The 13,012-nt window shown below is 39.7% G+C and overlaps 1 protein-coding gene across 1 annotated transcript in view; it reads right to left on the minus strand.

The window, feature by feature from the left end:
- Window positions 1–1,600: 1,600 nt before the first annotated feature.
- Window positions 1,601–13,012, minus strand: part of LOC100380779 (glucocorticoid receptor) — a 114,321-nt gene continuing 102,909 nt past the window's right edge. The window contains 2 exon segments of the mRNA XM_045717356.1: window positions 1,601–5,248; window positions 5,777–5,934. Of these exon segments, the coding sequence (XP_045573312.1) occupies window positions 5,078–5,248; window positions 5,777–5,934 (329 nt within the window). The 3' untranslated portion in view covers window positions 1,601–5,077.

Genomic DNA, 13,012 nt, shown 5'->3' on the forward strand with positions numbered 1-13,012 from the left:
GTAGCTAGATGTAGAAGGCTAATGTTAACTAGCTAAACATTGTCCATGAAAGGAAGTTAGGCGAGCAAGAATTTTAGCCAGGTACCCTAGGACAACAAAAAATGAAAACGTGCACTGCATGACAGTGACAGACCGTTTCGTCAACATGGAAGAGAGGATGGCATTGGCGTTTCTCTACAAGTAGGGTGAGTCAACATGTTTTTTTTACTTGCACAAACACACAGAGAAATCAGAACCATGGACAGCCACATCATGTTTCGTTTACATTGATTGAACCAATTTGTTTTTGGTATTATTTAGTTGTCACTGTATTAGACTAAGCAGAGGTGATTTAATGACGTTGAAATTGAAATAGTGTTTTTATAGTGGAGGCAGCTGCTGTTTTCTTTGCGACTTGTGGTAACTCCATGGTTCTAAATCAATAGTAGTTTAGTGGTCTGAAAATGTGGGAAACATGAACTTGCTTGACCATGCAGTAGGTCATGTAACTGTCTGTTACTGGACAGAGGTTGCTCTCCGGTTTTGTGATGGAACAAAGGCGTGGTATATCACATCCGCAGTGATTTTACCCACGCACCGCTACTGGTTCTGAGTAGACAACCCTAATATAACAAAGCATTATCGATATGAGAAAATGTATTCAAAATAAAGGGAATTCCATCGCATTGCATGGAGGGCCGAGTGTCTGCGTGTTTTCGCTCCCCCTTTGTACTTGATTGATAAATTAAGGCCACTAATCAGTAAGGAACTCCCCATCACCTGGTTGTGTAGGTCTTAATTTAAAGGAAAAACCCACCTTCTGTGGATACATTTGACACCCGTAGTTTAGAGTATTGGAAAGCAAAGACACCCCTGGGTTGTATTTGTTAGGCACAAAACGGAAGAAAAGACACAGGGAGGGACTCATTTTTGTTTTCCGTTGCGAAAGGTTTTGATAAGTTGTGCCCAAATGAGGATTATGATAACTAAACTGGCTGATATTAAAGCGACAGTTGACCCCAATTAAAAATGTACCTAATCACGGAGGTGGTGTTGTATAGGGTCAATAATATACCACGGCTAAGGGCTGTTAAGCACGACGCAACTTGAAGTGCCTTCATACACACCTTAGCTGTGGTACAGTATGTTGGCCATATACTGTACCACATACCCCTGAGGTGCCTTACTGGTTGCCAAGGTAATTAGAACAGTGAACAAAACATTTTGCATCATACTGTGGTATATTGTCTGATTTTAACACCATTTTTAGCCAATCAGCATCCAGATCTCAAACTACCCGGTTTATAATCCGTTATCATGCTCCAGATAACTCCTATCCATGACCTCACAGTGACTTAAAACCAGCTATGTTAGCAACGTAAGCCCTTCAGAAGTTGAACACAGAATAGGCTTACGGTCGTTTCTCAAATATTTCCTCAGGTGGTGAACAGGTTCCCAGCTCCAGAAAGTTTGATGGAGTCAAAACATTTTTATACTACACAGTGATATGGAAATTGTAATTTCCTTTGAAGTTCCTGTTAACTTTTATGTCTGATGTTCATCCAACAAACACAGTTAAGAAAAATGTGTCATTCATCAAGACAAATTTGGAGGCCTGAGAAATGATTGAAAAAGCTTTTATTTTATGAACAGGTTTATCTGGAGAAACATTTGATAATCACCTAGGAGGTCATGAAGTGAAACTAGAGCAACCAGAACTACAGACATTTTAGTCCAACATTTAATCAAATTGGTGAAAATATTGACATTGACAGCAGTAATACAAACTATTTTGTAAACAAATAGACAATGTATATATTCTTTACATTTGGATTACATGTACAGAACTGAAATACAAACAGAACAGACTTTAATGAAAGCCATATACCAGTGAAATATGATCTGCCCTCAATCTTTAAAGATACTATTTGCATGTATTTTATACAGAAAATAGACTCTCAACCAGTATGAGGTAGTGAATTAACATATTTGTAGATTCTTGTAGGCCGTTTTGTGGTTCGTAAACCAAAACAAATCAATCTGAAATCAATGGGAAATGAGGCAGGTCAGTATTTAGTGTTTGCAGTGAAAAACGACCATTTCTTTCACAGCTAAGACTTGGAGTACAGACCTAGCTCCTTTCCTATTTATTATGAAACGTGGTAGTGCAAATTCTCTGGTAGATTACTTTCACACAAATACCTTTTTTTAAATGTATTTTTAAATGACTGGTTAATCCTCACAGCAATATACAAAGCTTAGACCATTACAAAATATATTTAAAAATAGGTACTATAATTGGATAAGTGCTACTGTAAATGTAACTGGCTGCTTGAATACTTCTGTTCTCTCTGCTTTGGCAACTCTGTTGCACTATACAAAATATACTCCAGTCCTTCATCCCCTCCCAAAACCCACATTTTCTAAAACAAAGTGGTCTTTCATATAATCTTTCCCATTGATTTATATTTAGTCAGACAACATATTAACACTTTCTAAGTACATATGCAATACATGTATCTTTGTCAAACACAAACCAACAGAAAAATAAAACAATTACTGTCTTACTCATCAAATGCACAAAAAGACAGTAAAATGATTCATATCAAAGAGGATCAAACTGATATTCAAAATTACTGAAAATAGTTGTTTTAAAAGAAATCCATTTTCAAAAGCATTGACAGTTAAGTTTTCCTGAATTTAAACCCACATTTTTGTATGGCTCTCTGTCTCCCTTTTGCAAGGCCTTAAGTGAAACTTGTTTGAGAAAAAAAACAAATTAGTATAGGAATATACAGGTATTCTGTCAAAAGTTGTCATGAAACATGTATTAATCAAAACTTCAGGGATGTTACCCTATATGTACGTACATCTACGGCAATGCAGTGATCATTAGGATATGATCAAGCTGGTTTGACCAATCGAAGACCAGAACAGAGACAGTCCTCTAACACTATGTGAAAGTAAACCAAAATATGTCAATCTCACCCCAAAACACGTGCAGAGAGCAGCACCAGGGGATCCATCTCACGTGGTCATTCCATCAGTCTGACTGAAAGGATGACTACATGAGGTAGTTAGATCACATGGCTGCCATTTTGTTTGTTAACTATCCTGGCCTAATGATTACGAAGAAGGAGCTTAGAAGTTAGAATAAAACAATTCTGAGACCAAGTAGAAAGCCTTATAGCAATGATTCTGCACTTGCACACCAAAAGCCATTTTACTTTGGGCTTTTACATGGCATAAGCTGGTGTTTACCTCAAGAGAGAGAGAGAATGACTTCTAGCAGGGACGGCGAACTTCGTTTTCACAGGGAAATGTGCAGGTCACCATACTTTGATAGCATTACAAAACACCATTGCAAGTTCAAGAGTCTCAGAGTACAAGTATACAAAATGGCTTGAAAACATCTACATGATCTTGTGAACAACAATCAATACTTGTATTCCTCGTTAGCTGGTGTACTTATTATTTTTACCCAATAATATTTTTTATAAAATGAGCACCCTGAAGCATAGAATAATAATGCTTGGACAGCAAAACAATTAAACAGTTCTGGTTTGGCACTAGTATAATACACACAGGTGACGGTAAAACGGGCCAAACTGAAGACCTTGTGACATTTTACATAATTTATTTGCAACTCCCAGAGAATAGTGACTGTGCGTATGCTCTCAAACTCAGCTTGACGCATCATAAGAAATAGGGTTGTGACAACTTTGAAATAAATACATCCGTTTTCATATCATATGAACAAACTTGTTCAGGTTGTTACTTTCTGTCCTTTTTGCTCTCACACACACACAATCATTAGCCACTGCTGCAAACTCCCATCCCCTAGACCAACGCTGGCATTTTCATTTAGCTCGCAAATCAAGGCCGGTTTTAACATGAAGTGAGCCCTCCCTTTAACACGAAGACTTAACCTGTTACACATACAGTACCAGTCAAAAGTTTGGACACACCTACTCATTCAAGGGTTTTTCTTTATTTTTACTATTTTCTACAATGTAGAATAATAGTGAAGACATCAAAACTATGAAATAACACATAGAATCGTGTAGTAACCAAAAAAAGAGTTAAATCAAAATATATTTGAGATTCTTCAAAGTAGCCACACTTTGCCTTGATGACAGCTTTGCACACTCTTGACGTACTCTCAACCTGATTTTCACCGGTCTATTATTCTATTATGTAGAAAATAGTAAAAATAAAGAAAAACCCTGGACTGACTAAATATGTCTAAACTTTTGACTGGTACTGTAAAGGTTTAACTGATGTTTCACCTATAACAAATGTGAATCATTTTTTTCCCACTGTTGAATTATGACATTCTGTATGTGACATAAGCTCAGACATGGGCAGGAACCAAATTCTCCTTATGAATACCACAAAGCATTATTGATGCTTTTGAGTAAACTACTGAAAGGTTGTGGAGAATGAAATTGGACATAAATGTTGGATTTCATTACCTTACATAAGGAGCTCACTCTTGCTAGTTCACTTCTGGGGATCATTAAGCTGCCCACTTGAGAAAAGAAACATGGCTGTTTAGAGGATAGAAACTGCCATTGTGAATAACAGATAGAAATACATACAAAAGTGTTTATATTAGATTCCTATGCAAAATACTTGCTTTTGACAGTTTGAGAAGAATGGCTATAGACAGCCTGCAAAGCTAAACCAAAAAAAGGCACATTTTCCCTTTTCTGATAATCCTGTGTAAAAAAGAAGAGCAGTGTGTGCATGCATAAAATCAATTCAAAATATTAATCTCTTTTCGTTGGTAGAATTTGATTCCTCCAATCTCACAATAATCAACTGTTATGAAGTGATTCACGGTCTAAACACGATTCCAGAAAAGTTTCTGTTTGATTCAGAAGGGTCAGTCTAGTTTGTGACCTGTCGCTCGGTCACTGTGTCATTCTCCTTTGCAAGTTCTATTTCTCCATCGGAGTCCTCTGGAAACCGATTCAGGAGCACGCTCTCATTACATTAATCCGTACTGGTGGGGGTCCTGGGCCATCTGCAGGGAAAATAGGCGGGTCTGGCTGGCGGGCGGGCGAGAGGACAGAAGGCAGGGGAGGCTGGGGTTTTAAGGCATTGTGTCATGGTTTAAGGCATGAAACAGAAGGGGCTTGACGCTCCCATCTTTGAATTTCGGTAACTGGTTGCTGATGATCTCAGCCAGCATCTCCGGGAACTCCACGCTCAGGGATTTATTCACAAATGTGTAGAAACAGATCTGCAGGAGGCCCCCCACCATCTGTGGAAACAACAGGGTATTTTTTTAGCGGTCTTTCACTAGGCGCACATTGGCAACAACAGAGCAACATGCAAGGGTGCTTAGCTACTGTTTGGTACAGTGCACAGTGTCAAGACATCTTTCACATTGATAGCATAGCTGGAAAAGGAAGCTTGTGACACATTCTAATTAGCTCCTCTAACTCAAGAGGCTCACAAATACACATAGAATAACAACAGTGCAGTTTCGACTGCTCATCAGGCATACTGGATCTCTGTAACAGGTTGATTTGTTGGTATGTTGACGAGGAGAAGATGTAATGTGTGTGTGTGTGTGTGTGTGTGTGTGTGTGTGTGTGTGTGTTGGGGATGGGCATACTCATTCATTTCATTGCATTGCATTTATTTAGGCAGGATAGGCCAAGCAGTAACACTTGCCATTGTTTACCAGGAAATCCTGGGTTCCGTAAGTCCCTGGAAAACGGTGGCAAGTGTTGCTGAATGGTGTTGTGTTGCTGTGTGAGCAGGCTGGGTTTAGCCTCAGTCTCACCTCTTGCATGGAGTCCAGTAGCTTAGTAAGTTGATAGAACCTCTGCCAGTTCTGGCTGGAGTTCTCTTCCCGCTTGACGATGGCCTTCCCCAGCTCCTTTATGTAGGTCATGCGGATCTCATCAAACACAGCCTGGCTCTTCAATCCATCCTTTGGTACTGTAAGCACAAGCGAAGGAGGGCGGGAGGGAGTAAAACATACATAAACAACCTTTTACACATCATGCATTTAAGGCAGTGTATATCAATATAGTACTTACGTCACGGTCATTATAAAAAAGCCATAATAAAAAGCTTGGGATGTCAAGGACGCAACCTCATTCAGTCTACCAACATTCACGCAAGACAATCTGACCTACAGCTAGGCTAGGCCAGGAAGGAGTGTCTCCTAGTCTGAACACTGCCCATTATCCTGTCACTACGGTCTCATACACACCACCCACCCCTTCCGTACCAACCACACTTAGGTCAATGGAAAATATGCAGAACCACAGGTAACATCAATGGGTTTTATGCTGTCCCATTCTTCCCTGATGAGAGCCAGATGAAGGATCTACCGTGGACTGCAGGCTTCTGGGATCTTGGAATTGGGCCCAGGCAAAACTGCACTCCATGGATATTATGCAAAACAACATAGGTGGGAAATTGTCAAATACTCTCCAATTGTCTTATCAGATGAGATATACAAATTGGCTTGCCCCTGGTATACTCTTTTTGGTTTGGATATAGTGAGGTTATTTTCTAAACATAGAAGAGAAGTATTTTATGCCTCTCCAGTGCAGAATAACTGACAAATCACTATTTTGGTATGAAAGAGCAACAATATGTGTCATTCTCCAGCTATTAGCCTTCAGCTACTTTTTAACATGAACGATGCATTGAAGTAGCAGGCAATACTAACAGGTAGGGATGCACGATATATCGGTGAACATATCGGAATCGGACGATATTAGCTAAAAATGCCGGCATCAGCCGTTGTCTAGTTTAACGCCGATGTGCAAATCCGACGTCAAAGCTGACATGCTTACCTATATAACGTATGTACATGCCGTAATGACGCCACGTAAAATGTTGCCCTACACATGCAACACAGCATTCCTAGCGCTCAATGTCTGCTGTGTGGATCAAGCAGTCAACAAGTCGAGCAGTCATTTCAAAGGGTAAGAACAATTCAGTGAGACAACTCAAAAGGCAAAATCCATTAACCTGTATGGGCTAGGGGGCAGTATTTTCACGGCCGGATAAAAAACGTACCCGATTTAAACTGGTTACTACTCTTTCCCAGAAACGAGAATATGCATATTATTAGTAGATTTGGATAGAAAACACTCTGAAGTTTCTAAAGCTGTTTGAATGGTGTCTGAGTATAACAGAACTCATATGGCAGGCAAAAACCTAAGAAGATTCCAAGCAGGAAGTGGCCTGTCTGCGAATTTGTAGTTCTTTCTAGTCCCTTTCGAAACTACAGTATCCTGGGGTTACGTTGCACTTTCTAAGGCTTCCATTGGCTCTCTAAAGCCTTCAGAAAGCGGATTGAGGCGTCACCTGTCTCTGGGCAGAGTATGGTAGCTCAGTTTGTCAGTGGTCTGCCTGGTGACTAAGAGATTGGTGATGCGCGGTCCCGCGACCATGCTGTTTTTTCTTTTCCTTTTTGAATGAATACACTATTGTCCGGTTGGAATATTATTACAATTTTTCGAGAAAAATACCATAAAAATTGATTTTAAACAGCGTTTGACATGCTTCTAAGTACGGTAAAGGAACATTTAGATTTTTCTTGTCTCGAAATGCACTCGTGCGTTACCCTTTGGATAGTGACCTGAACGCACAAACAAAACGGAGGTATTTGGACATAACTACGGATTATTTGGAACAAAAACAACATTTTTTGTGGAAGTAGCAGTCCTGGGAGTGCATTCTGACAAAGATCAGAAAAGTTAATACAATTTTTCTAATACTAATTCTGAGTTTAGTGTGCCCCGAAGTTGGCGGGTGTCAAAATAGCTAGCCGTGATGGCTGAGCTATGTACTCAGAATATTGCAAAATGTGCTTTCGCCGAAAAGCTATTTTAAAATCTGACATAGCGATTGCATAAAGGAGTTCTGTATCTATAATTCTTAAAATAATTGTTATGTATTTTGTCAACGTTTATGATGAGTAATTTAGTAAATTCACCGGAAGTTTTGGGTGGGAATGCTAGTTCTGAACATCATATGCCAATGTAAAAGCTGTTTTTGGATATAAATATGAACTTGATTGAACAAAACATGCATGTATTGTATAACATAATGTCCTAGGTGTGTCATCTGATGAAGATCATCAAAGGCTAGTGCTTCATTTAGCTGTGTTTTGGGTTTATGTGACATATATGCTAGCTTGAAAAATGGCTGTGTGATTATTTGTGGCTATGTACTCTCCTAACATAATCTAATGTTTTGCTTTCGCTGTAAAGCCTTTTTGAAATCGGACAATGTGGTTAGATTAACGAGAGTCTTGTCTTTAAAATGGTGTAAAATAGTCGTATGTTTGAAAAATTGAAATTATTGCATTTGAGGTTTTGTATTTCGCGCCACGCTATTCCACTGGCTGTTGAATAGAGTGGGACGGTGACGTCCCACCTTGCCCATAGAGGTTAAAGCCAAGATAATGAAATTCATTGCCCTTGACAATCAAGCGTTCTCTGTCATGGGTGATGGCTTTCGCTGACTGGTCTGGCTACTGAAACAGATGTCGTTTTGCAATGTTTATGGGGAAGAACATTGTTTGCATCCATGAGCTAGCTAGCTTTTTTTTTTAATGACCAGCACTGTAGGTGCGCGAGACAACTTTACCAGCATCATAGCATACGTATCGATGTGAGATGAAAGTGTATTCACTATCAAAAAAATGATGAATGTGTTAAATGTGACGTGCAGTCATATGTCAGGTCCTTTTCGGTCAACAAGCTTATTTGTCAAGTCAAATAGTGTTATCTACTGGTCATTGTTTTCTTTTTGACACGCAAAGACCCAAACTGCGTTTCATAGAAATCCTGGTTGAGAATGAAACGACTGAACAACGAAACAGCACAGCAAGTAAGTGAAAGAAATAGGTTTGGATTATGTTTTACTGGTAATGGGGACATACATAAATGCCAACAAAACACATTTTTTGTCAGTGTGGTGTGTGTGTGTAACCTTTATTTAATTGGCAAGTCAGTTAAGAACAAATTCTTATTTACAATGACGGCCTACCCCGGACGACGCTGGGACAATTGTGCGCCGTCCTATGGGACTCCCAATCACAGCCGGATGTGATGCAGCCTGGATTCGAACCAGGGACTGTAGTGGCGCCTCTTGCACTGAGATGCCGTGCCTTAAACCGCTGCGTCCATGTGTGTGTGTTAACTATTTAACTGTACTAGAATGCTTAAAAGGCCGCAACATTTTTTTATATTGGTTATCGGTATTGTTTTTTTTGGCAAGGAAAATATCGGATATCGGTCAAATGACAGATCGGTGAATCACTACCAACAGGAGATAAGTCTATAGGTGGGTAGTTACACTTCTCAAAAGTCACCGAATTGGTGGAACTTAGTCAGATTGAGGGATTTCACAATTTTTGGATTGTATGGATTTAAACAAAAACTATACATTGTAAAACACTCCACAATATGTATATATAAAATATAGCGGATAGTTAGCGCTGTTACGGTGCATTCAGCACTCCAACCAGAGCTGGAGTGGAGGAGAGCCCAATTTGACTGGAGTGCGACGTGAGATTCCAAAGACTGGAGCGTCGGCCTTCTCTTCCGCTCCAATAGTGTTCCATTAGGGTGCTTGGGGCTCCCGAGTGAAACAGCGGTCTAAGGCACTGCATCTCAGTCCTAGAGGCGTCACTACAGACCCTGGTTCAATTCCAGCCTGTATCACAACCGGCCGTGATTGAGAGTCCTATAGGGCGGAGCACAATTGGCCCAGCGTCGTCCGGGTTTGGCCGAGGTTGGCCGTCATTGTAAATAAGAATTTGTTCTCAACTGACTTACCTAGTTAAATAAAGGTTAAATAATATATATTTTTTAAAGTGGCTCACTTTCTCGAGCTCAGGGCATGCCTGGCCCAGCATGCATTTGTAGTCCACTTGTGTGCTGCTATAGCCCCTTGCTTTAGCTACTGTCATGGAGTAGCTAAATATTTCCATAAAGAAATTGATAAAACATACAGGTGCAAAATCGAGGTGACTTACAAAGATGAGGACCAGGAGCAAGAGAGTGGTGATCTAATGTTCACAACTAAAAAAATCATTGAGGAATCTGAAAAGACACATATCCCGAAAGCATGATGCTGTACTTGTTACACACACACGCTAAAATAAATGAACGAGTTGGGTAGCTAATTAAGTATGTCATTGTAGCAAAGTATTTATAAAGTAAAAAACAGATCTCTTAAAAGTTTCCTTAATTTTTATTCTATTATCTACAGTTGAAGTCTGAAGTTTACATACACAGATTGGAGTCATTAAAACAAATGTTTCAACCTCTCCACAAATTTCTTGTTAACAAACTATAGTTTTGGCAAGTCGGTTAGGACATAACTTTGTGCATGACAAGTCATTTTTCCAACAATTGTTTAGACAGACAGATTATTTCACTTATAATTCACTGCATCACAAGTCCAGTGTGTCAGAAGTTTACATACATTAAGCTGACTGTGCCTTTAAAGAGCTTGGAAAATTACAGAAAATGATGTCATGGCTTAAGAAGCTTCTGATAGGCTAATTGACATCATTTGAGTCAATTGGAGGTGTACCTGTGGATGTATTTCAAGGCTTACCTTCAAACTCAGTGCCTCTTTGCTTGACATCATGGGAAAATCAAAAGAAATCAGCAAAGACCTCAGAGAAAAAATTGTAGACCTCCACAAGTCTGTTTCATCCTTGGGGGACCACACTCATCTGTACAAACAATAGTACGCAAGTATAAACACCATGGGACCACGCAGCCGTCATACCGCTCAGGAAGGAGACGTGTTCTGTCTCCTAGAGATGAACGTTCTTTGGTGTGCGAAAAGTGCAAATCAATCCCAGAACAACAGCAAAGGACTTTGTGAAGATGCTGGAGGAAACGGGTACAAAATGACCTATATCCACAGTAAAACTAGTCCTATATCGACATAACCTGAAAGGCTGCTCAGGAAGGAAGAAGCCACTGCTCCAAAACCGCCATAAAAAGCCAGACTACGGTTTGCAACTGCACATGGGGACAAAGATCGTACTTTTTGCAGAATTGTCCTCTGGTCTGATGAAACAAAAATAGAACTGTTTGGCCGTAATGACCATCATTATGTTTGGAGGAAAAAGGGGGAGGCTTGCAAGTCGAAAAACACCATCCCAACCGTGAAGCACAGGGGTGGCAGCATCATGTTGTGGGGGTGCTTTGCTGCAGGAGGGACTGGTGCACTTCACAAAATAGATGGCAACATGAGGAAGGACAATTATGTGGATATATTGAAGCGGCATCTCAAGACATCAGTCAGGAAGTTAAAGTTTGGTCGCAAATGGGTCTTCCAAATGGACAATGACCCCAAGCATACTTCCAAAGTTGTGGCAAAATGGCTTAAGGACAACAAAGTCAAGGTATTGGAGTGGCCATCACAAAGCCCTGACCTCAATCCTTTAGAAGATTTGTGGGCAGAACTGAATAAGCGTGTGCGAGCAAGGAGCCCAACAAACCCGACTCAGTTACACCAGCTCTGTCAGGAGGAATGGGACACAATTCACTCAACATATTGTGGGAAGCTTGTGGAAGGCTACCCGAAATGTTTGACCCAAGTTAAACAATTTAAAAGGCAATGCTACCAAATTAATACACTAATTGAGTGTATGTAAACATCTGACCCACTGGGAATTTGATGAAAGAAATAATAGCTGAAATAAATAATTCCCTCTACTATTATTCTGACATTTTACATTCTTAAAATAAAGACGTGATCCTAACTGACCTAAGACGGAATTTTTACTAGGATTAAATGTCAGCAATTGTGAAAAACAGTTTAAATGTATTTGGCTAAGGTGTATGTGAACTTCTGACTTCAACTGTATATACAATAGGCCATAATTGATTTTGGCCCAATAACCCTGGCATATTCCAACTTTCAAGGAGATTTCTGTTTTGATTGCGTTATTTTGCTTAAAAACCTTTAGGCCTACATATAGAAACAAAACAAAAGAACTCTGCATCTCTGCCCAGCCTGGCAAGAGTGGCCAAAAGGGTGTTTTGCATCCCCAGTGGCTCTGCAAGCACCGACAGGATGTTCTCCGCTGCTGACCAGCTCTCCAGGCACCATCGCATGACTCTGGCCAAACTGGTGTTTCTAAAAGTGAATTTACAGTCACTGAGCCTAATAAGGCATTTTTCATTTAATTAGCATTTAATTCTAATTAAGTCACAGCCTATATGAGCAATCTATAGACCACAATGATTTAATACAACAAAATGTTGTTTAAATGCTGAGCGCTTAATGTCCCTGACTCCCTAACCAGCCTAGTGTGTCACACTCACAAATTATTCACAATGCATTTCTTTGTAGGCTATAGCCTTGAAAATAATTTATATATAGCCTAAATAATTCATTTTGGTTCCTTCTTAGGCTCCCTGTCTGACTCCTGACCTATTTAGTGTTTATATGTTGTTTAATATGACAATTCTTACATCCACCTTTTTGTTTAATATAATCGATTTTATTCAAATCATATGGTTTGGTGGTTTCAATATTTCACAACCAAATGGTAGGTCCAGGTAGTCACAAAAACGGATGGCTGTTGGTTAAATTGTGATTTTTTTTCCTGTCAGTGAGGAGCGGATTTTAGCAGAGCGGTTGAAAGGGACGTGGAGCGGTGCACAATTACCACTCCATAAGCAGGATTTCAGACCGCTCAACTCTGCTCACATACTCAGCCTCCAACTGGTAATTACTAGTTAAATCTGCCATGAATCCTTGTTACAAGGGATATCGAAGCTTGTTGTGTGCAACAGGAAGTGGCAATTGAATACAAGCTTCACAAAATTGTTTTATTGTTAAAATATTTCTAGCCTGTCTAACTTTAACAGGGTTGACGTGTTTTTCTCAACCCACTCAGTTTTCCAGCACAAAACACCGGCCAAAAAGAGTAGAACTAGCTCACCTGCTTTTACAATATGATGTGGCTATTAGATGTTCAATGTTTCTTTAGGTTATTAAAAAGTTTCACCATATTAAA

The sequence above is a fragment of the Salmo salar genome, chromosome ssa04 (assembly GCF_905237065.1).
Source record: "Salmo salar chromosome ssa04, Ssal_v3.1, whole genome shotgun sequence".
Classification (NCBI taxonomy): Eukaryota; Metazoa; Chordata; class Actinopteri; order Salmoniformes; family Salmonidae; genus Salmo; species Salmo salar.